Below are 22,576 nucleotides of genomic sequence, written 5' to 3' on the forward strand. Positions count from 1 at the left end.
TATCAACTCTTTTTTGCTTAATCAACCATATAAATTCTTTGAATCTAAGTATGTAATGTAATTTGATGGTTTATCTGAATCTTTTAAGTATTTGTTATTTGCTTCAGCACATCTATTAGCGATATAGGAAATACCACCACTCATACCGTTTTCTATGAAATATAAATGGTTAATATCGGACATTAATTCTAAATCAATTTCAGTCATTTTCAGCATTGCATCCCATGATAAACCAGGTGCTGTAAAATAATGACAAGAGTCTAATTCATAGTATTGAAGACAAGTTTTTGTAAATTTTTCAAATATATCTGCTACTAACAAAGCATCTGATTTACGATACAAGTCATAATAGCCTATACCCCATAGATTTTAAATTAAACGTTTTCCGTACATTTTGAGCGTGTTCGTAATCTTCGTCTGATATATCTTCTTTGTTTAATTTACTATAGAATTCTTCTTTTGGTAGGAGATTTGTGTCATTACATTTATCAAAACTTTCCATGTAATCATAAAGATAAACACCTTTTCTTGTAATAAGCTCAATCTCGCCAATTTCCTGTGATGTACACTTCATATCATCTTTTATTATATTTTTAACTAACTCCTTTGATAAACTACTCATAAATTGAAAGCTATTAATAAATTTCAAATGTTTCCCTAAGAAAAAAGCCATGTATTTTTCCACATTGTTCGGAATTACATCGATTTCCTTACCAAAATTTCCTATTTCTTGCATGATAAAATGTGAATAATAATCTCTTAAATTATATGGGAAATTCTGTGGAAAATATTGCCATTTTATATTTCACTGCTTATTGCATGTTGTTCAAATGTGCTACAAACTGTTCACTACTCCTAGTTTTTTCCTAGCCTAACCAAATGTATTTTTTATTGTCAATGGGAAAGCACAAAGCAGCATGAAAGTGTGGCGTATAACGCAAACTAAGCATATAATAGTTGAAAGTTCTGACTCTTCGAGAAGGCTGACTGTCCTTCCCAGAAAGCACACAGAATTCACGCCAACTAAAAGTGTAACTTCAACGTTTGGTAATTTTTGTGGCACTGACCGCCACACTACTCTCCCTGCAGATAAGGATGGTAGGATACCAAACTGAAATCTAAATACTGTTGGCCTATGTGTTTATAACTTTGGTGATGACTTACGCAAGAGATACCAACGTATATGATATACGCCAGCGCGTTACCGTATTAAGCCTTTAAATTGTAAAGTTGGAGAAGCCACCTGAAATACAATAGCGTGTATGCCATTAACAAAGTATAAAAACAATACAGAAGTTTCGTATACATGTACGGAGACAATACGTTGGCATACGTAGTCATAGGCTGAGAGTTAACAGGTGATACCTGGCGTCGCTTAGGAAGAATTGCTCATGTCAGCAAGAAGACAAAGATGCAACTTGGCTTAACACCTGCAGTCTTCGTAAGCACTGTACTTAGTCGCTTGATTGTGCTGCCACGATTCTTGCGAGTGCAAGTGATAAAAATCTTTCTCTAGTAAAGAAGACGCAAGTGACTTCTCCATCTGGGCTTTGTCGGGCTCACCAATTTTGGCGCATAACGTAAACTGAAAATTTCTTGATGAAAGTTCTGACACCTCGAGAAGACTGACTTTCTCTCCCAGAAAGCACACATACACAGGCAAACCAGAAAAAAAACAACCTTCTTTGTAACACGTGCGCATGGAACTGACTGATGGTAACGAACGCAACCCGGAACGACTTTAAAGGTACAAATTCAATTGTGGCATAAGCGATGTGGCACTCACCGCCACAAAAGCATTGTTAAAGGCAAGTCATCAAAATAAGCTATATTTGGTTAAGCTTGGTTTTGGAAGCTGTAGATTAGACCCGCGTGGCTACAACGTTAATATAAATGTGCAGTATAACTTGTGAGTGGATCATATTGTATCACCAGTGTGTATACGGTATACGCCATAGTCGGCGTATCCACTATTCATCACAAATATCGTAGTTGAAGGGAATGTAAAAGCAGGATTTCATCGTGACAGTATTATACTTTTTTTTGATTCGTACTGTCTATCTTTCAGTCCGCTTGTGGGCCGCAACATCGTGCCCTCTCTTGGCCACAGAAATGGGATTCCAGTCCCAAGGATGGAGTTTCTTTTGTGCAGTTTTCTTTAACCATCCATTTGTTGTGCATTTAAGATATTTAGTGTCATTTTAATCAAACCATTTCATTATATAACCTATTTAATTCGGCTATTAATATATGTGTGTTTTTAACGTTAGGGAACATGTCCTCTACATCTTCCAACAGCGTAGCCTAGTTGTTTGTGTTATTTTGGCCTTAAATTCGTTAAACGAAGAGATTATTTTGTGGGTTTGGTGGCCATCCTAACCTACCATCTTATAGCACAATTCTGTTATTGCTCTCTTGTATGTTTTAAGCCCTTGAACTTTGCCACTTTTTGCTGCTTGTTAATTCTTTGTGAGCATGTGTTTTATTGTGTTATAACTACAGCGGTTAGTGCCCTAACATTTGCTTCGCACAATTAATAGCAAACGATAAGCAATACAATACAAAAAACTTCATCAACATATTTCATATTCCAGTGATGATATATTCTAATACTGATACCTAAAAAATTTGCTGTTCAGATTGGTTGTGGTATAGGATCGTGTATTGCTGATGGAAGCCCAGGAGGACAAAAGTTTTTTGCAAAAGGAGTTTAACTTAAGGCTACCTAGCGTGAGAAGGTGCGACCTGTATAGGCCGTCGAACTTCGAAGTAAATCTGTTGGCGAAAATGTTTTGCTTGTCACTATTCCACCAGAAAAATTTTCATTTGTAAAGTTATTCATGGTTTCTTGTTAACCAGACTGGATAGCACGGCACCTTTCGACGAGATCTTGGGGGTGCAGGATGGCCAAAAATGGGGTGACCAGGTAGAGGACAGGTAAAATCGTGGTGCACCAGGTGCATTTTTCAGTCTGGTAAGCAAAATTGAGAGCCTGTGAGCTCTGTTTTTAGAGGTAGATGTGAAACATTCATGTGCACCAAGCACATTTTTTTAAAATTTCGTGAGACAAAGAAATTGTCAAAATAATAACAGCAAGGATAATTGTCAAGTTAAATAGCGTAGAGATTGCTGACAATTGTTCCACTAAAACAAAATGACAATTGGTACGCGGAAAGGCTCTGTTATGACATAGCACAATGAACTTTACATAATATACAAACCAGTGTTAAATGGGAGGGGTTCTTGTTTTCTGGAAATTTATTGTTTTCGCACATTGTTTAGACTGGGAGCTTTTTCTTTCTACTTTACTTACCTATTTTCATCATATAAATACTGTTTATTAAAAATCTTCTTTTCCCTGACAATCTTCAAAATCATAGGTCTAGCATGATTTAGACAGCATTATTCTGTCGTGTATAATTATGAAGGCTAGGTACTTGTGTATTGGACCCCAATACACATGGTTAATTTCTTATTAAAATATGATTTTTGTTAATTTTGTTGCAACATCTTGGATTATATCCAAATTATAGACCTCTATAAAAATTAAAAATTTTAACCATAGAAATAATGATAAATTGTTAAGTGCATCATATAAAATGAATCTATGCCATCGCAGCAAGACATCATTAAAATAGATTTACTTTCTGTTATTACATAGCTTAATTGTTACTTGTTGATAATTGAGAGCACACTCCATTTGGTTGTTTTAAAACATCATACATAACTAACAATAATTAATTTCCAACATAGATGTTATCAATAACCTCTTTATCAGCTACAATGCAAATTTTGCTATACCTGTTGCATGTTTCCAAGCATAATTGTTGTATAAAATACTAATATTTTATCACCACCTTTGAATGACTTGTATTGTACACTAGACTGGCCAATGCTTTTTGGAGTATTTACTTACTAGTTTTGTGTAATAATCTTTGTTGCCAAAATTGCTTTTACCGGTACCTCTGTTTAAATCCTGCAACTGAAATATAAATGTTTTCGTTTTGAAATACACACATTATGACTTGGTGTGACAGTATTTGGGGTCTGACTTAATTTTGAATCTATCTTCAAAGTAATTTTATTTTAATTTAGATCACCCAAAAAGCTTGGCAAGAAAAATTGTATATACATAATAATTCTGACTGTGTAATTAGTTAATTATATTTATTGAAACAATGGGCACTCTTCGAGAATTGCGAAAGTTCAAATCAACCCTCATATTGATTCTGGCACCAGTACTGCTGCTTCCTATAATTCTATTTACACCTGGAGAATTGTATTCTGTAAGTCGTGCACTTGTTCTGTTATAGTAAAAAGTTATGTAGATGTTTTATGTAAAACAATTAGTAACTTGCCAATCAGGTTATTTTTGTATTCAATCTCATTATTTACTTCTATAATTCTTGATATTTTTTGAAAATATAAATTTCGTGTTTTTTGACTGCATTGTGTTCGAAATAGGAAATGGCATGTGCATACACAATTCTTCTAATGGCTGTTTACTGGATAACAGAAGTGGTTCCACTTGCAGTTACAGCCCTTCTACCGTTGGTATTTTACCCATTTCTCGGTATTTTAAAAGCAAAAACAGTAAGTACTTTCTCGATTAGTAAACCATTCCTTTTCTTATGGCATTACTTTGGATCCTTCATACCCGTGTTACCAATTTCAGCTTTAACTAAGATTTATATACCATGGCCATATAGTAGAGGATGTATGTACTGTATAGTATAACTTTTAGGTAGAATAACTCTATGTTGTAGCAGAAAGGTTATGATACTATATGTATATAAGAAGATAGTTAATTTTAAGATGGCTGTCAAAATTCACAGAATCAGCTTTTGTCCAGTAATAGACTTACTTCTGAATGACTGTTGTTAAAAATGAGGTTTTGCCTTGTTTGTAGTGTTAAAAAGTTTGGTCAAAGTTCATAGTGCATGGCTCCCTCGTTTATATGTTATTTCATTTTAGTTGGTTATTGTCCAGAAATAGGTCAATTTACCCGTTTGCAGCTAGGGAATGCAGAGTATGTCGCACTAACATTTCCGACAAAGCAAGTATATTTTAAATTTTATATTGGCTTCATTACCTTGATTGTTTGGTTGGAATACTGGTAGGTAAACGAATCATGGCCAGATAAAGTCATTGATTATTGCAATTCTTGAATTTTATCAATATTACTCTCCAAAGCTAACCCGAACCTGAAGGAATACTGTAATACTGCGTGTCGGAATTGTAGGAAAAAATGGAATTTTTCAGTGCTATGTTTTTTGTATCCGACTATATTTTTCCGTCAGGAATATTTGGGTTCCAGCCGCACTTCTTTGGAGTTCCAACAACTTCAAATTCTCCCTTAACGTCAAACCTTTTGCGATCATATACTTAACATACGTTAATGCAAAGGGACTGCCAAAGTACTGATATTTTGTTGTTACTGTATGTATGTCTTGTTTTTCCAAGGTCAGCGTAGAGTATTTAAAGGACGTAAATGTCCTTTTTCTTGGTGGATTGACCGTTGCAGTTGCCGTTGAACACTGGAATCTTCACAAGCGAATAGCGTTGAAGGTTTTAACTTTGGTTGGAGCCAAGCCAAGATGGTAACGTTTGTTCATTACAATATTGTGTTTTTAACTTCCCATAGTTACTACAATATTTATTTATTTGCTTCAATTTGATATTTACATACCAAATTTTAATCGTTTAAGTTTGTAACTTACGTTATGAGAGCTCTTTTACATGAGAAAGAAATTTACACATTTCAATACGTACAGTCTGATTTAGTTTGACTGTAGTTGCTAGGTTGTAATTTTCCATACAGTATTTGTTGGCCCGAAGCCTTCTAGTGCACAAGAGATAGACCGTCTCAGTGCGGTTCTCGGAAATGACTCATTGGAATGCCACAGCCACGTGGTCCAAATTTATAAATGGCTGTTGTTTAAATGAGTGGTACTGTCAAAGAAACCTTTCTGTAATGATTGTAGTGAAAGCGTAACTACGTTGTTTCTACGTATCGTACATACCCACCGCCATTGCCAAATTCAGTAGTCCTAGTCCAGGAATATTTTGTGACAATGTGTTTCTATTTCTACTTTCATACCGCCTACTTAACTGTGTGTCATGTTCATACGTATACCTCTTCATTTTATGAGAGTTTTAATGCGTTATAATAAATTTACTAATCGTTAGATTAAAAGTGCCTAAATATTTTTCTTAGTTAAGGGCGCAGTTTACCATTGTTGGCTTATCGTACCGCTGACTATTTTGCGTTAATGTAACATAACGCTCGGCTAGATAGACAAAAATAAACACACATCTCAAACAAATGTTAAACATAATACGTTTCGTGATGATAAATTAACAATATTCCAGTAAATAACCGCATTTCTTGTGAAACTAAAGGTTTTAATAACGATACTTATCATTTGTTTGTTGCGTATTCTTGTACACCTGTACGGGATTGCTTGTAGTTAAATATCCATGGTTAACAAAAGAATTTGTTGACGAATAAACGAAGGTGGATTGATGCAAGACGAGTATAAACGTGTCCAGTATCGTGCGACAGACGCATCAATTCAACAGTTTTTAATCGTTCTAATCTAGTGCGCAATATATCGGTGCTGTTTTCAGCAGTGCTTGAAATTTGGTGATATTTAACACATAAAAGTTATACTTCGATATTACATTTCTCCGTCAAATATTTGATTTATCAGTTCGAAACAAGGAGAATCGCCTTTTAGTTTGAAACAAACTTCATACTTAAAAATTCCCTGTTATGAAGAATGATATAACCGATTTTTCAGAATAGCGTATTGTCTCTGTCTTGAGTTCTTGACTATACAACTTGTGTTTATGAGTCATGTTTATGGTATTTTGTCAGCTTTGAGCCGTTAATACAGACCGATTAAAAAAACGTACAAGAAGCTTATCAGGTGCGTACTGTTGTCAGTTAATTAGTGTTTCGGGCGTCCTATACCAACCCTTTGACGTATTCCATTTCATTATGAAAAATGTGCTTTTTTGTTGGTGGTTTATTTTTACCTCCACGAAATTTGTTAAAGGCGGGACGCCGTGTCCGTAACCACATTGATAATAACTGAACCGGCAAACTACGGGCTTTGGAAAGAACGTAGCACTTCCAGAATTTGTATAATATTCCTTTGGGTTTAGTGGCCTACACATACAATGCAATGACTGTACATGTAGTTTGAAACTACAATCAACATTTTTATGTGGAAATAAATGTTTTATTATGAACCTACCTGCTTGAGTTGTTGAAATCGCAACTACGTGGTATGTGTAATGTTATATATCATATTAACATTATATATCATATTAACACTTAAAATTGATATTCATGGGGTTTTGATTTTACACACAAATATGAATCATTATGCATAATGACATACGGATAATATTTGGTATAGTGACAGTCACAAATCAGTCATATGCTTGACATATGTAGGACGATTCGTTCGATATTTCATTGAATCAGTCATACTTTACTGCAGATTTTTACGAATTGTGGTGATAATTGACAACTGACAGCCAATATTTAAGACATTGTCACTTTAAATAATGAAATGATTATTTTTAACTATTACTATTGTCTTCATAACTCTTTTGGTAAAAGGCGAATAAGCTTATTTATTTTGCTATCTCGCGTAGTATAATAACAGGGTATGAACAGCGAAAATTTGGCACACTGTTTATAAAAGACTGATAGACGCTTGTGGGCAGATGATGCCATGATGTTTTCAAGGTTTTCTTAAAGTTTGATCGTGGAAATGCGGGAGAAACATTGAACTGCTTGAAGTTGTTGTTCGGGGATATAATTATTTGTATACACCCCTAACACACCCCCGACACACCCACCACTTGTCGAGATGGCATTTCCCGCGTGTGTTCCCACCGGTAGTTAACCTTCAAGGTCATCTTCCGAACCACTAACGATTTTTCTTTAAAGCGTTTACACCCTGTGGTAATACATCACATAGGCTAGAGCTAATATAGAGAAATTTCTTTTTTTACGTCTTTCAAATTTCCACCTAAACCAGTTAAGATTTTAGAAAAATCACAAACTAATACAAACAATTATGACTAACAAAACGAAGAAAATTACCACCGTCGTTGCGTATGAAGAGTGATTTTTATTTTTACAGTTGGTTCATTCATTAATTATTTATAGTACATATATTTTGGAAATGCTAAAACACGCGTGTGACACAGTTGGCTAAGCCCTAGACAACGCCAAGGTTATTTTACTTGGCCCACGTGAGAGTTTTGGCAGCAATATTAATTTCATTTAAGGAATAAGGTCAAGACAAGAATGAACTCAAAAATACAGGAATAAGACCAAGACCGTATTTAGTTAAAGTAGTCCATGAAAAAGATGCGAAAATTTATTGCTGCTATAGAATTAATAAGGCCATTGCGAACTAATTCCAATTGTGATACTATTCCGTTTCTGGAATAGTAACGCGTTCCGTTTTTGGTACCTTAGGTTTCGGTCCCAATTATTCTTACATGAATTGAAATTATAATCCACTATTAACCAATTCATGCGACCGTATGTGCTGCAATGTACATTAGGCGAAATAAATAACCTTGTGCGCGTTTTGGGCACTTGTACTACTTTTAATTCACAAAGAAATAGACATGTCATTCCTGTGTACTTTGTCAGAATGCCTTTGTTGCCCGCTGTCTCTTACGTAGGCAATTCATATTTCCTTTAGCGTAATTCTAATAATTTATGAATCGATTGCTAGGAAACGCTTTGCCCGGTATATCGAATCGTGATTAGTTCGAACGAACAACACGCCTGCATGAAAAGAACCAATCAGAATATCGAACGACTGCGGAAGTTCTTGCCCACCGACTCGACGTTTATAATTATCGACAATATTTAACAGGAGATACATACAACCTTGCATAATTTCCCATGTATTTAAGGTTACATAGCTGTAGTTTTATTTGGTTATTGACCACTTTAAAGCTTTAACTCCGTCCCACAGACACATTGGACGAAACACATTCCGTCACGTACTGAATGTTACTGATTACCGTGTAATGTTAGAGTACATTTCCAAGAACTTCAGCGTACGTGTAGCCTTGCATGGCTCGCTTTTAACCTTGTACTTTAGTTTTGTGTTACGCTTGGGTTTGTAATCTCCATCCCTCTTTTTTTTCTGTGTAGTCGTCCTAGATTTATAATTATGTTTTTTCGGATAACGTTAACTTGGCAGGGTCACAAATGCAATAATGAAAAGTAATTGTTGCATCTTTTGCCTTATTTAGCGAGTGCCAAATGAGATTGGTTAATGAATATCAATTTGTCTAAACGCGTGAAAATAATCGTTTAATTGCCGCGTTTCAGATAGCATCTGTGCATGTACATTACATTAATAAGGGAGAAACATTCTCAAAGCTTTTTAAGGAAACTATTGTGTCGTATTCCCGTTGTTGATTGGTATTCATATTAAATCTTACTTGCCTGGCAGAATGTTAAACGTCTGTAGCTGTTTAACGCTTACAGCGGGTTTGACCGCCATTTACACAACACATATGCTTGAACAACTTGATAATCAAGTTTTTGCCGTTCTGTTTTTCTTACTCGTTTTTTGCCATGCTGCATGTCATCGTTTGAAACCGGTTCTGTCGAAAGGCATCTTTGCTATGGGTCACAAGCGATGACTGTTCTTTAGGTATCCACAGGAGTGATCGATCTTCCCATTTTCAGATAAAAATTAAATAAATAAACTACTTATAAATAAATAAAACAAAAACAACCATGTAAATATCTTTTAAGATACTTGTTACCTGTCCAAAACTGTATCAACATTTTTCATGCAATCTTTATTTAGGTTACTATTTGGGTTCATGATCACTACAGCTTTTCTTTCCATGTGGATCAGCAATGTTGCTACTACAGCTATGATGATTCCCATTGCCCAAGCTGTACTTGATGAGTTGGTGTCTGAGCAGGTGTGGTTTTATAAATAAGCACATTATTTATTGTAAACATTTAAATGAACCATTCTGATGTAGTTCCTGAAATACCATACGGTGTTTTTAATAAACGTAGAATGGCAAAAGCAGCGATAGCAGTGGTGATTCGGGAAGGAGCACACCCAAAGACGATCCGATACCGAGTGTTCATATTCATGAACCACATGATGTACATCCTTCTTCACATGTTGTCTGCCCTGCTCAGCCCAATCTTCTTGGTAAGTCCGGCTTCTTCTTTTTGTCTGTTCAATAAAGGAGAATGTGTGTGATATATGATAATGTGGGCAACATGTCATGTATAACTTACACATGTGCAACTAAAAGAATTGAGGCGAGCTGAAGGAAGGGCCGGGTTTTTTTAACTAATTAATTCATGGCAGCTTCTGGCTCAGATAATGAATTAAGTCATTTATCTTGTTCTGAATTTTTTCATGTGGCAATGGAAAACCGATACGGACAAAGTAGCAGACCTTTCAGCAGGTGGTCAACTACGGGCATCACTTATCTTAGCTACACTTTTCTACTGTCAGTTTCCCACTCCTTTTTTAAATTTAAGTGTAATTGGTCTCATTTAAGCTGGTAACTAATAGAAACAGTTCATTGTCACTGGATGACCTGAATGGTACTTACTACATCCTGTTTGAAGTTACTGAAACAATGAAGTTAGTCTCAAGTGGACACACAGTCTCTAAAGTCTGCTTGTTCTCTAAGGAGACAGTTTTGCTCAAGTTTTTTATTCAAACAAGTGATTAAGCAAAACATACATTTATTATATTTTATTTAAATTTTGGAATGGAAATAATAAAAGCAAATTGTGTCAATGAGCTGGTGCTTGGAGATCAATTTTTGAATGGTATTGAACAACACTAAAAATGTGTGTGGGTGGTTGCATAGTACCAATTAAAAATGGGGTGATTTAAAACCGGTTGAAGTTAGCAAGTTAGATGTATGAAGAAACACCGGAAACGATGTGTGTAGATTTGTGATACACCATTGACACTAAACTGGTAGACCGCTGGACGTTGGCTATTTAAAAATTATTATAGATCTTGGGACAAAAAAGGTTGGGCATCCCTGCCTTAGGCCTTAGTAGCAATGGGCTACCACAAGCACTGAAGCTATGTATACCCTAGCTGGAGTTCTGGTTTGTTTATGCCAGACCACCTTCTTTGCAGTTCAGCCTGTGGCCTCACTGTTCCAAGTTATTATTTATCACCACTGGGAGATCACTGCATAAAAGTTGTTGTGAAGAGGCTATATACTGAAGCTCCAGCATAGTGTGACTAAGTTTTTTTTTCTTGTGGTAGCAACATGACAAATTTCTTAAGGAAATTGCCCTTATCCAATACTACTTCCATGCTGAAAGGAAGATGTGTTACCGAGTATTTCATCACCAAGGTGTCAGTAGCTTCCACCTAGCTCAGTGTGTGGTAAAGTCAGATCAACAATAAAGAGGTGTCATATTTCACTAATAGTAAAGTACATCCCAACGGAATAATCAATTGTCTGGGCTTTTGTTTCTGAATTATTTTAACAGCAAGCAAAATTGCTATTGTAAGTTGAAACAGCAATGTTAGTTTTTACTGTTTGGAAAACTTTTGTAGCCATGTCATAAAGGTTATCTTCATAATATCATCATAGGCATTGTGTTGAAACTGATCTGTCCATTTAGTTTTGCTAGTGTTATTGAATACCTTTGAAACAATGTGAAGCGTGGCTTATAATATTTGTTTGATGATATAATTGATATACTACCTGACTTGTTGCCCTCTTGTTCTAAAAATAGTTTTTCATGTCTAGTGAATTACATTAACTAAAACAATTTCTATAAAAATGAATACTTCAAATATTTCTCAAAAAATTATAAAATACAGTGACATAAAAACAGTTTAATAAAATACCAGCTTGCTCTCAAAAACGTCACGCTCCACCATATCAAATGTTACAGTAATGAAAAAACAAATACTTTCAATTTCTTAACCTAAATATCTCTTCACTTGTTATTTAGTTACTGAAATTGGTAACATCGGTGAAGCACAACAGCTGGGTGCAAGGCTTGCTGGGCATAACGATCCATCTGTTATGTATGTACCAAATAATGACACAAGTAGCCCACCAGCATATTCATTTGTAGCAACTGAAGATGACACTAATGAAGTACATTTATCCCTGCCAACGTATGTAAAGTACCAGTAACCATTTAAGAATACCAGGAATTAGTAAAACTCTTACGATATAAATGTATACCTGTGCTTTAATGTGTATGTTACTGTGCAGGTCAGTCTGTTCACAAAAACCGGAAAAGTATTCTAAGGTATGTAATAATTTTGTATATGAGGTATGTTGTGGATCAATTAAATTTTGTTTCCATGGTGAAAATCCAATTATGTCCTCCTTGTGTATTTTATATTAAGCTACTGTTTAATTTTGTATTCTACTTTTGTATGCTTACAAGTGTTCTTCTTCGTAGTCTTCATCCCAGGTAGAACAAAAACGCAACAGTGAAGATACCTTAGAAGGTCCGGATGCTTCAACTGCACAACTTATTCAAGATTCGGTATACTTTGACATTAAACAAAAGTGTTTTATTCTTCAAACAAAGTATTTATTTTTGAAATTTTTTTTTGTAATTTTATTTCTTTAGGACATGTTTGAAAGAACTTTCAGTCAAAGAATGGATCAAGAGAAACGAAATCAAGGCTTAGCGAAAGCTTTAACCATTTGTGTTTGCTATTCTGCAAATATTGGTGGAACGGCCACTTTGACTGGCACAGGACCCAATTTAATAATGGCGGGGCAGTTTAGGACGTATGTATGACGTCATGTGCATGAACTAAGTGTGCAACATTTGTCTGTAGACATACAATTGGAGTTTTAATCCAATGTTTCAGTGCCTACAAAGAAGCACCTGAGATTGACTTTGGATCATGGGTTTTCTTTGCCTTTCCTGGAATGGTGTTATTTTTAATAATTTCTTGGTTATGGATTCAATACCTTTTCTTGGATTTAAAGTGAGTTATTACTATATACCATATCATTGACAATTACGTAAATTTACTTTAATCTAATTTCTTATGATTATGATTGAAGTTGATTTCTCATTTTTTGTTAAGTTATTTAGCAACATCATCACTGTCACATGACTGTTATTATAGGCAGGCTTTTCTTTTACTGCAAAACTAACTAGTAACTTGGTTTTGGATGTGTGTCTAACAAAATTATAGCATGAATATCTTGGACAATGTTTCTATATTGTATGATAAGTTTTATTTCCTGTAGGTTGTAGCTGTGTATGAAGTCTAACGTAATGCATTAAAACTTAAAAATAATGAAAAGGTTGGAAATAGAAACAATAAATGTTCTATTGTATCTTTGCAGTTGGAAAGAAATATTTCCATGCTGGTCTCGTAGAAGTCCGATGACTCGAGAAGAAGAGCAGATGGATGCTGTGATTAAACGACAGTATAGTGCTCTTGGACGAATGAGGTGATGTTCTATGAAATGATACATTTTCTGCTTTCTACCTAGCTTGAAGTGAGGGGAAAGCCCAAAAACAATTTATCCTTAAACCTAAGAATCAATTCAAAATGTGTGGTAAATTTGTCACTAACTATAAGGGGGGTGACGGCGATTATGACGTCACTCCATGAAATCAACGTACCTGATGGCTGGGTTTGAATCAACAATGTTAATAGTAGGGATGGGCTGATACGAACGCAAACCTGAACAGATTCGCTGAATATCGCCTGTATGAGAGATTTGGGCGAACATAAATATTAACAACAGCGAACCCGAATACAAAATTACTTTTAATTTTATCGACTTTGATAAGAACTGATAATCTATTTTCCTGCCTAATCTAAACTAGAATTAACATTTTTTATTGAAGTTCATTCACGTAAGAATTTTGATTTTCTAATCGCCATTTGGTTACTAATTTGTAACGACTACGTCACGTTACAAGCGATATTTGGTTGAAACTTTTTGATGAAATTTTATCATTTGGTGCTGAAACAAATATATATATTTGGGATTCGTTCGGTTCCGATTCGCACAAACCCAAATAGTTGTTCTCATGGTACATCCCTGGTAAATAGTGATAAAATGGCTAAGTCGCTTAGTTAAATAAATAGGCTTAGGTGATTAATTGCAGTTAATGTTCCTTTTCATCATAGAAATAGCACATGCGACAGTACTTGTAGCTTCCTAGTGAAGCATTTGTGTCTTCATGGCATTTGCCTGTACCGGTGTAAGTTTGCGCCAAAAACCAAGGCTGAGTTCATTGATTTTTAGTTAAAGGGGAACTGAAGTCATGTTCAACCTATTTTATAAAACAGGAAAAAATTGGGTTGATTTCAAAAACTTAAATGAAATTTCGATTTATTGGTAAAACCCTTTTCAAAAAACTGTGCGGGGAGCAGATGTGACGTCACCGAGGTTGTTGGTGTTTGAGCATGGTCCAAGCGCATATCAGATCAACAGAAAGTTGCTGTTGCAAGAATCGTTTAGGCAAATTTAGAGGGCTAATTATATATAAGAGGCATTTTTAATTAAACAAGTGTTATCTGTATCTTATCTGCATTGTGTGGCCTTAGCTAGGTAATCTAAAACTAACCCTCATTGTTTAAGGTAACAGATGCTTGAGTGACTAAAAATAAGGCACAGTACACCTTTACTTGATAGTCAGGTGCTTGATTCTTGATTTCAGGTGCTTACGATCGTAATGTCACAAATTATTGGGCTGTGAGTATCTGCGATTCTTCAATCACTGAAAATAACATATTCCGACAGTACTAAAACATTCGAAACCATAATCTGTTGAACAGGCTTGATGATGAAAACATTTACTAACAGTTCCAAACACACCATGTCACAAACAAAATGAAGTCATTATGTAAAATTCCTTGGCGACCCAGACAAGGGTCTCAGTGAAATGATTCAGTAACCCAGTGGAAAATTATGCTAAATTGTTACCCATAGGGTGACAACCCATTGCTTAACTTCAACCATACCTAATTTTTGTCACCCGCCTGCAGCGTTCTATTCATAATTGATCGAAATACCAGCCTGGTGCACATTTTTTTAACATTGCAACATTAAATTATAATTGTCACCACATATGTCATGAACCACTAAATAGTATTGAAAAATTTCTTTTTCGGCATACCTACTAACAGAAATTCTTCGATTTAAGCTAAGGGTATTTTGGCTTTGCTCCTCACTTAAAAAACAATAACTGTATGTCCATATTTTCGTTTTGAAAATGTGTTAGTTACATTGCTTTAAATTGTAATTTTTACTAAATTTTTTGTTTTATTTAGTAATTTATTGTTGTGTTTACTTTTTACAGCTTTGCGGAAATCTCTGTTTTTTGTTTATTCACTTTGCTTGCTTTGCTTTGGTTAACTCGAGATCCAGGTTTTGTCAGTGGTTGGGGGTCATTGCCAATTTTTAAGAAAGGGTAACTTTTTATCTTACTGTTAAGATTACTTAACTTACATTAATCCATATTATATTACAATAAATTATTAATTTTTATTAAACTAAATAATGTTTCACTGGTCAACAGCCGATTTTAAACGGAGATGCGATTAGGTGATTCTTGAAGGGTTTTTGACGCGGATACCGAAAATGCCAATATTTTTAGTTGTTATGCTATAATAGCCTATTTTGCCAACCTTTTGCAAAATAAGTGGTATATTGAACAGTTAATTCCACATGTAGATAGTGCTTATAGCACTGCAGCAGAAAATTTGAAATAAACTGTTTGGTTTTCACAGTGTTTGTTAATGGCAGATTTTAATCAATATTGTAGTAACGTATACTGTTCAATAGATTTATTTGTGCCATATTTTGATCGACTGCTATTCTGCTTTTGTTATGTCAAGAAAGTGCAAGAACAATCCTGATCTGTTTTGATATGTTTGTGGCAGTTTTACAATCAAAGGCAAGCAACAAATTATCACTTCAGTTATCAAAAAGATGTACAAGTTGTACTTTGGCTGCCCATTAGGAGACCAAGAGAAAAAGTGGGCACCACATCGAATATATACAGCTTGTTCAACTGGTTTACACAATTAGCTACACAAACGAACGTAATCGACGCCTTTTGCTATTCCCATGATATGGTGAGAACCAAAAGACCACATTCAGGACTGCTATTTTTGCCTTGTCAGTGTAAAAGAGTTTTCTTCAAAAACTAAAAGTAAAATTGCATATCCCAACTTAGATTAAGCGAGGAGACCTGTACCACATGATGCTTCACTTCCCGTTCCGCTTCCTCCTCATGAAGGTCTTCAATCTGTTCCTGATAAAGTTGAAGATAGTGCTGCTGAAGGGAGTTCCACAGATCCGAGTAATTCTGCTGAGTCCGAATACGAACCAGAAGAAAGTTCAAAATCAATTCTGTTTTCCCAGAAACGTTTAAACGACCTTATAAGAGATTTGTCTCTTTCCAAAGAAAAGTCAGAACTGCTTGCATCAAGATTAAAAGAAAACAACTTGCTTTAGAAAGATGTAGTAATAAGTCATTACAGAAAGCGAAACTTGGACCTGGCCGCAGCATTCACAGTAGACGGACCTCTTTGCTATTGCCACAACATTAATGACTTGTTTCAAAAATTGGGTGAAACACACATTGTTGATGAGTGGCGACTTTTCATTGACCCTTCGAAGAGAAGTTTGAAAGCTATGTTGTTGCACAATGGAAATATAAAACCGTCTATTCCTATAGCACATTCTGTTCATCTGAAAGAATGTTATGACAGCATCGAAGTCCTTCTGGAAGCTATTCAGTGCAATGCTTACAAATGGAGTATTTGCGGAGACCTCAAAGTCGTTGGCATCTTGATGGGAGTGCAGGGAGGATTCACAAAACACTGCTGTTTCCTGTGTTTGTGGAACAGCCGTGCTACCAAAGAGCATTATATCCAGGATTGCCATTGGTCTCAACTCAAAAATAAGAACAACTGGGAAACGAAAGACAAATACCACCTTAAGCAGTGCACAACAGGAGAAAGCAACCAATGTTCCTAAAAAAAACAAGACACAATCTGCATGTTCCTAATTTTGGTATCTCTTTGGTACAAAATGGTATACCAAAGGTGTCAAAATGCCCACAATACAAACCCCTGACCTAAAAATAAGACGAAAATAAGGACGCAAGTGAAAATAAGGACATTTCTTACAAAAAAAAGACAAATATATTTTCTAAGACACGGACCTTTAAAATAAGGACAGATCTTAGAAATAGGGACGGTATGGCAACGCTGATTATATCAGAAGAGACTAGCCTGTAAGAAAATCGTACTTAACTGGAGTGGCTAACATCGAAAACGTTCCTCTAGTACAGCGGTCCCCAAACTTTTATATAAATTTTGCCTGGTGGACCCTTTGCAATTATTTTGATATTTCGCGGCCCTATAAAAATCAAAGAATGCTAAAGGAAAAATGCAAAAACCACACCAATGAAAGAAAAAGCAAAAACTATCATTTAATGTTATGGGTGCACTTGTTTCGCTGCAATTACCTCATCAATGTTTGGTTTGGTTTTGGATAGCGCAACTCTCATGTCGTGTACCCTATGAAACTGCTTTAAAGCTTTAAAGACTAACTCTTATTGCAGACCTACTGAAATTGCTTTACGGACCCAGGTTGGTCCGCGGACCCCAGTTTGGGAACCGCTGCTCTAGTAGATCCTCAGAAAATTCTCTTGCCACCTCTTCTTTTCTTGGAAGAATTTTCTTAAAGCAATGGGAAAGTGCAATTCTTATGGGTTCCCATTTCTCTGCAAAAAGTTTCCTAGCATATGCCAAGCAAAACTAAAAGAAGGAATCTTCATGGGCCCTCAAATTAGAGAAGTGCTAAAGGATCCACACTTTGAAAAATCATTGTTGATATTTGAATTTTGTGCTTGGCAGGCATTCAAGTGGTTGTGTGCTAACTTTTTAGGAAATGCGAAATCGCCTTCTTTTCAGCCAGGAGTTGATAATTTGCTTGAGGCTTACAGAAAAATGGGTTGCAGCATGTCCCTCAAAATGCATTTTTTGCACTCCCACTTGAACTTCTTTCCAGAAAACTTTGGTGCAGTTAGTGACAAACAAGGTGAACGATTTCACCAGGACATTCAAGCTATGGAAGCTCGTTACCAAGGCTTTTGGAATGATGGGGGACCACTGCTGGATGTTATATCGTGATAACCCCAGTCATGTGTACAAAAGAAAGTCATATGTTAAACATTTTTAAGTGCCATGTATCATAGCTGTGTATTGTTTTAATGCTTTTTTCTGAAAACACGGATTTGACGATATCTTGAAAATGTGATGAGCTAAAGAAAAACTAAAGGCAGATTCGGAATCAAAGCAAAAAATACATCTCAAATAATATACTTGCGTTCTTGTTTAAAAAAAAAGTGAAATTTTGTTGACCTGTGATAATAGGCTATAAATCTTAACGGTAAAATACATAAAATATTCGTTTTTTTTTTACAGATATGTGTCTGATGCTTCGGTTGCTATGCTGATTACCTTTATTCTGTTTGTGTTTCCATCAAAACGACCAAACTTTTTCTGTTGTCGTGCTAAAAATGGTAGGTACATTGTTACATAAAAAAGCACAAATAGATATCATATGCTTGAGTGGATGTTACTTACAGATGCAAGAGAGATGGCTCCTGTTCCTCCTCTTTTGACATGGAAGGTGGTGCAACAAAAGATGGCTTGGAATGTCATATTGCTGCTTGGGGGAGGGTTTGCAATGGCTTTAGGTTCAAAAGTATGTTGTGCATGGTGCTATTCGTCTTCCACACTTGTTGATAGCAGAAAGTTGTGTTACACTTCGAAGCTTCATGAAGTATGTTGTCATATTAGGAATCTGGCCTTTCAAAGTGGATTGGCAGTCAAATGACTCCTTTAAACACCATTCCGTCAGGCTGGGCAAACCTAATTTGCTGCATAGTCATATGTGCCCTCACACAATGTACAAGCAATACAGCTACTGCAACAGTTTTTCTTCCCATTCTCGCAGAACTAGTAAGTTTAGTTTCACATAATGCGGTATTTGTCTGTGCAAATACCAGTTATTATTATTTCGATTTTTTCGGCAATATTTTGTTAACTGCTGATAATAATTAATTTTTGTAGGCAGAGGTGCTTCGTGTGAATCCATTATATTTAATGCTTCCTTCAACAGTAATAACGTCATACGCTTTCATGCTTCCAGTATCTACACCGCCCAATGCAATTGCGTATTCATATGGGCATTTAACCATGATGGATATGGTAGTAATTAAGCTGATGTAGTATTCAAACCGTAACTTAAATACAATATTTATTTATTTTGTTTTCATTTCTGCAGTATTAGAAGAATTGTGTAAAAAAGACATAGATTACAATACAGTTGTTGTAGCAATTGTAGCATGTATTACAGTACTTATTTCTTAAAGCTTTTATATTTGTTTTTTAGATAAAAGCTGGTTTTATAATGAACATTATTGGTATCCTTGTTGCAATGTTCTCAGTACATGCCTTTGGGGGTGCTGCTTTCCACGTATTTGAAGATTGCCCTAGCTGGTTGGATACAGACATGTGTTCTACCAATCAAACAGCAGTTTTAAATAATGCAACGGTAGCCATGTGATAAACATGATCTTTGTGGATTGTTACATTACTACAGAAGCCCAGAAAGGTTAATGCAAAGGTAAATGGAAAAAAACATGAGCAAAAAGGGCAAGATACAAACTAATAAACACAATGTGTTTAACACATGCAATTTATTTAATTTATGTAACTAAAATATCCTTGGTTACAGCCCTGGCTCCGTAGGTGGTTCAATATATAGAAGAGTAAGAAATAGCAGCAAAAGAAGTAGCTGATCAGGGATCAGCCTACTGTTGTGTTTTACAGTCTTCTTAAATATATACGTATTTCACCTGTAAGGGCATCTTCAGTAGCTAATTTTAATATACTTGCAAAGATACTGAAGATGCTGTTGTAAGGGAAATGTAAACATATATTTAAAGTTACAGCAAACAGCTCTCAGCAGGCAAACCTATAAACTTCTTCTGCTGCAATTTTTCACTAACAGACACAAGTGAAAAATATTTTATTTAAGAAGAAAATAATAGAAGTCACAAAAAGTTGACAAACGCTAATAAATTAACACATGGGAACGCGACATTTTTATTACTATCATTGTTTGAATATTTGCATTTCTACTGTTTTGAATGTTCTGTACTAAATTTTTTTTCTGTTGAATATTGTTTATTATTTGCATTTATCCTTTTCAGGCTTCTGTAGCCATTCTTTTCATGTTTAATGTTTCTACGATCCACTTCATAACTTTAAACTACTTTGTGCATCTGTAATCCAAAAGTACTTTGATCAAATTTATTGAACCCGTGTTTTATCCATTCTACTTTTTATACAGACAGTTACACAGAATGTTACATATTTTCCTTTCATACCATTGCTAAAGAAACATCTGAATGTGTTAATAGTATGCTCAACTCAGCAAACTTGTTGACACACTGCCGTTTTTGGTTATTTATTTATTTATTTATTTATACATTGAATGCAAATAATGAAAGAAGTAGCTAAATTATTATTTTCTCTATAAATTTACTCAATTGTTACACATAAGACGTCATACACAATTGCAACATGACATACGTGTCTAGTACTCTAGTTAGCATAACTTTAGTTATTATATGATATATGCAGATGTTGTTTACCTTAGCTTTGTACACATGATACATCTTACCCAAACGTACCAGTAATCATAAACATTGCTTCACGTATCCAGGTAAATCATGTTAATTGCAACGTAATGGTGTGTGTTGATTTGGTTAAAATGTTTAACGTTTTTAGTTAAAATAACAAAAGTATTGTTGCATTAGTTTATGTGTGTTGCACTATTGTATATTTCTAATACGTTTTTAAAAATGGTACTATTAGAAATGCTGTGTATGTATCTCGGTATTGTCTGTGTGGTGGTATGTTGTTTTATTTGTATATTTACTTTTCTATTTCTCACGTCAGGTTTTACTTTGTCGGTATTACGGCCACGGGCAAAATTTGTTATGTGATTACTCTTTTTAACTGCTTTAGTTGTAATTATCGTCTTAAAGGGCTGAATAAGGTTTACATCACAATGAAGTTTTTCAATTGAGCATGTATGATTGTATATGTGTAAAGTGCACGTGGGTGCAGTCAAATAGAAACTATAAAATTGGTAATACCTCTATCTAGTGCCTTAATTACTTCCTTTGTCGACTTTTGATGGCAGAATTTTGTATCTGAGCAAGTATGTTTGTGCCACTTTGTCTGTTAGTTTTTAAGTTTTCTGTACGCGGACTTGTATATACATTTGCAGCATTAGTTGACACACAAATAGGGGCTGTGCAGTGTGCATGCATAGTTTCTCAACCATATTTCAATTTTGAACAGTTTTTATAGTTTGCAAAGCTTTTAGCACTATTTGTCCAAAGCTATATGCGCCAGATGTGTATTAGCATGCATGAAATAATGATATTGCCTATCTTAGTAAATCAAGAACGCTATACCACAAACGTCCCTAATCACAGCATCAATAAAAAACAGAACTAAATAAAAGAATTTTATACCGTATATATACTGGTCAATATTTTATTCACTTATGTGTGCGCTTATGCTTCTGAGGTTCTTGATATTCGCTAGTCGCTACTAAAAATACTCTTCTTGCTACTGCCTTGTTCTATCAGAGGATCTTGATGAACTTTCGGGCTAAACCGGAGGAAACCTCATTTCTCAATGGTACCAAGAGAGGTGGAAAGTTAGAAGTCAGACTAAATACTCTGCGATTTGTTGTTTATTAAGCGCACAATAACATGCGACAATAAATTATCTTAAATAAAGATAGAAAAAGGAAGAAGAATTTACAAGTGGCGATACCTACATTAAACGCATATGGTAAAGCAAAAGCAGTGAGGGGGGATTCAAAATACGGCAATTCTTGTATTAATCATTTAAACGATATAAAACAGTCACACGAAAATCAATTACTGTTTACATGCGTACACCCAAAGTGATGTTTGAGAATGACTAGAACTCAAAAAATTCAACGTACATGGAGATAGAAGTGCGAGTACAGCGCAGTTTGGTGGGGCTAAATGTTTGTAGGAGTAAACGAAGTGAATCGAGGTGATGTTTATAATGACCATTGTTTCTACGTTCCCACGCACGTTTTACATATGCCGCTTTTTTATGGGATGTGACAAGGCAGGGTAAACAGAAAGTTGTGTCTTGAAAGCAAATATCATTCTTATCTTTCCAAATCTGTTGTTTGGCGATGCGACGGCGTATATTGCATAATAACTATAATAATACCTTTCTGTTGAGGGTCAAGATTTTTTATAGCGTCGAAATTTATCATATCTGTGGGTTGAGTAATATCTATTTGGGACTTGCAAACTTTATTTACGATACTCGAAAGTGCAAGCCATAGGTTTTCCCAACAATTTTCTTGCACCTAGTGAAAGTGTGGAATATTGTATCTGGACCTGTGGAACAAAAACGGCAGGCTAAGTTTGACA

The 22,576-nt window shown here is 35.2% G+C and overlaps 1 protein-coding gene and 1 long non-coding RNA gene across 3 annotated transcripts; both read left to right on the forward strand.

The window, feature by feature from the left end:
- The first annotated feature begins 1,394 nt into the window (after nucleotides 1-1,394).
- Nucleotides 1,395-4,096, forward strand: LOC143461633 (uncharacterized). Its single transcript, XR_013118061.1, has 2 exons — nucleotides 1,395-1,747; nucleotides 2,069-4,096. It is a non-coding gene; the product is annotated as an uncharacterized LOC143461633 (long non-coding RNA).
- Nucleotides 4,034-21,632, forward strand: LOC143461632 (Na(+)/citrate cotransporter-like). 2 transcript variants are annotated; one of them, XR_013118060.1, is made up of 18 exons: nucleotides 4,034-4,286; nucleotides 4,465-4,593; nucleotides 5,464-5,600; nucleotides 9,864-9,984; nucleotides 10,085-10,226; nucleotides 12,017-12,185; nucleotides 12,286-12,322; nucleotides 12,479-12,565; nucleotides 12,653-12,816; nucleotides 12,900-13,019; nucleotides 13,387-13,494; nucleotides 15,359-15,469; nucleotides 18,498-18,595; nucleotides 18,662-18,780; nucleotides 18,876-19,037; nucleotides 19,149-19,286; nucleotides 19,471-19,704; nucleotides 19,816-21,632. XR_013118060.1 is itself a non-coding variant. In XM_076959418.1 (17 exons), the coding sequence occupies exons 1-17, from the start codon at nucleotides 4,179-4,181 to the stop codon at nucleotides 19,642-19,644; spliced, it is 2,124 nt and encodes a 707-aa protein (XP_076815533.1). In that variant the 5' UTR covers nucleotides 4,034-4,178; the 3' UTR covers nucleotides 19,645-21,632. The 2 variants fall into 2 exon arrangements, 1 of the variants encoding a protein (XP_076815533.1); XM_076959418.1 differs by having other exon boundaries at nucleotides 19,471-21,632.
- Nucleotides 21,633-22,576: the final 944 nt, after the last annotated feature.

Source organism: Clavelina lepadiformis, chromosome 6, assembly GCF_947623445.1.
Source record: "Clavelina lepadiformis chromosome 6, kaClaLepa1.1, whole genome shotgun sequence".
Taxonomy (NCBI): Eukaryota; Metazoa; Chordata; class Ascidiacea; order Aplousobranchia; family Clavelinidae; genus Clavelina; species Clavelina lepadiformis.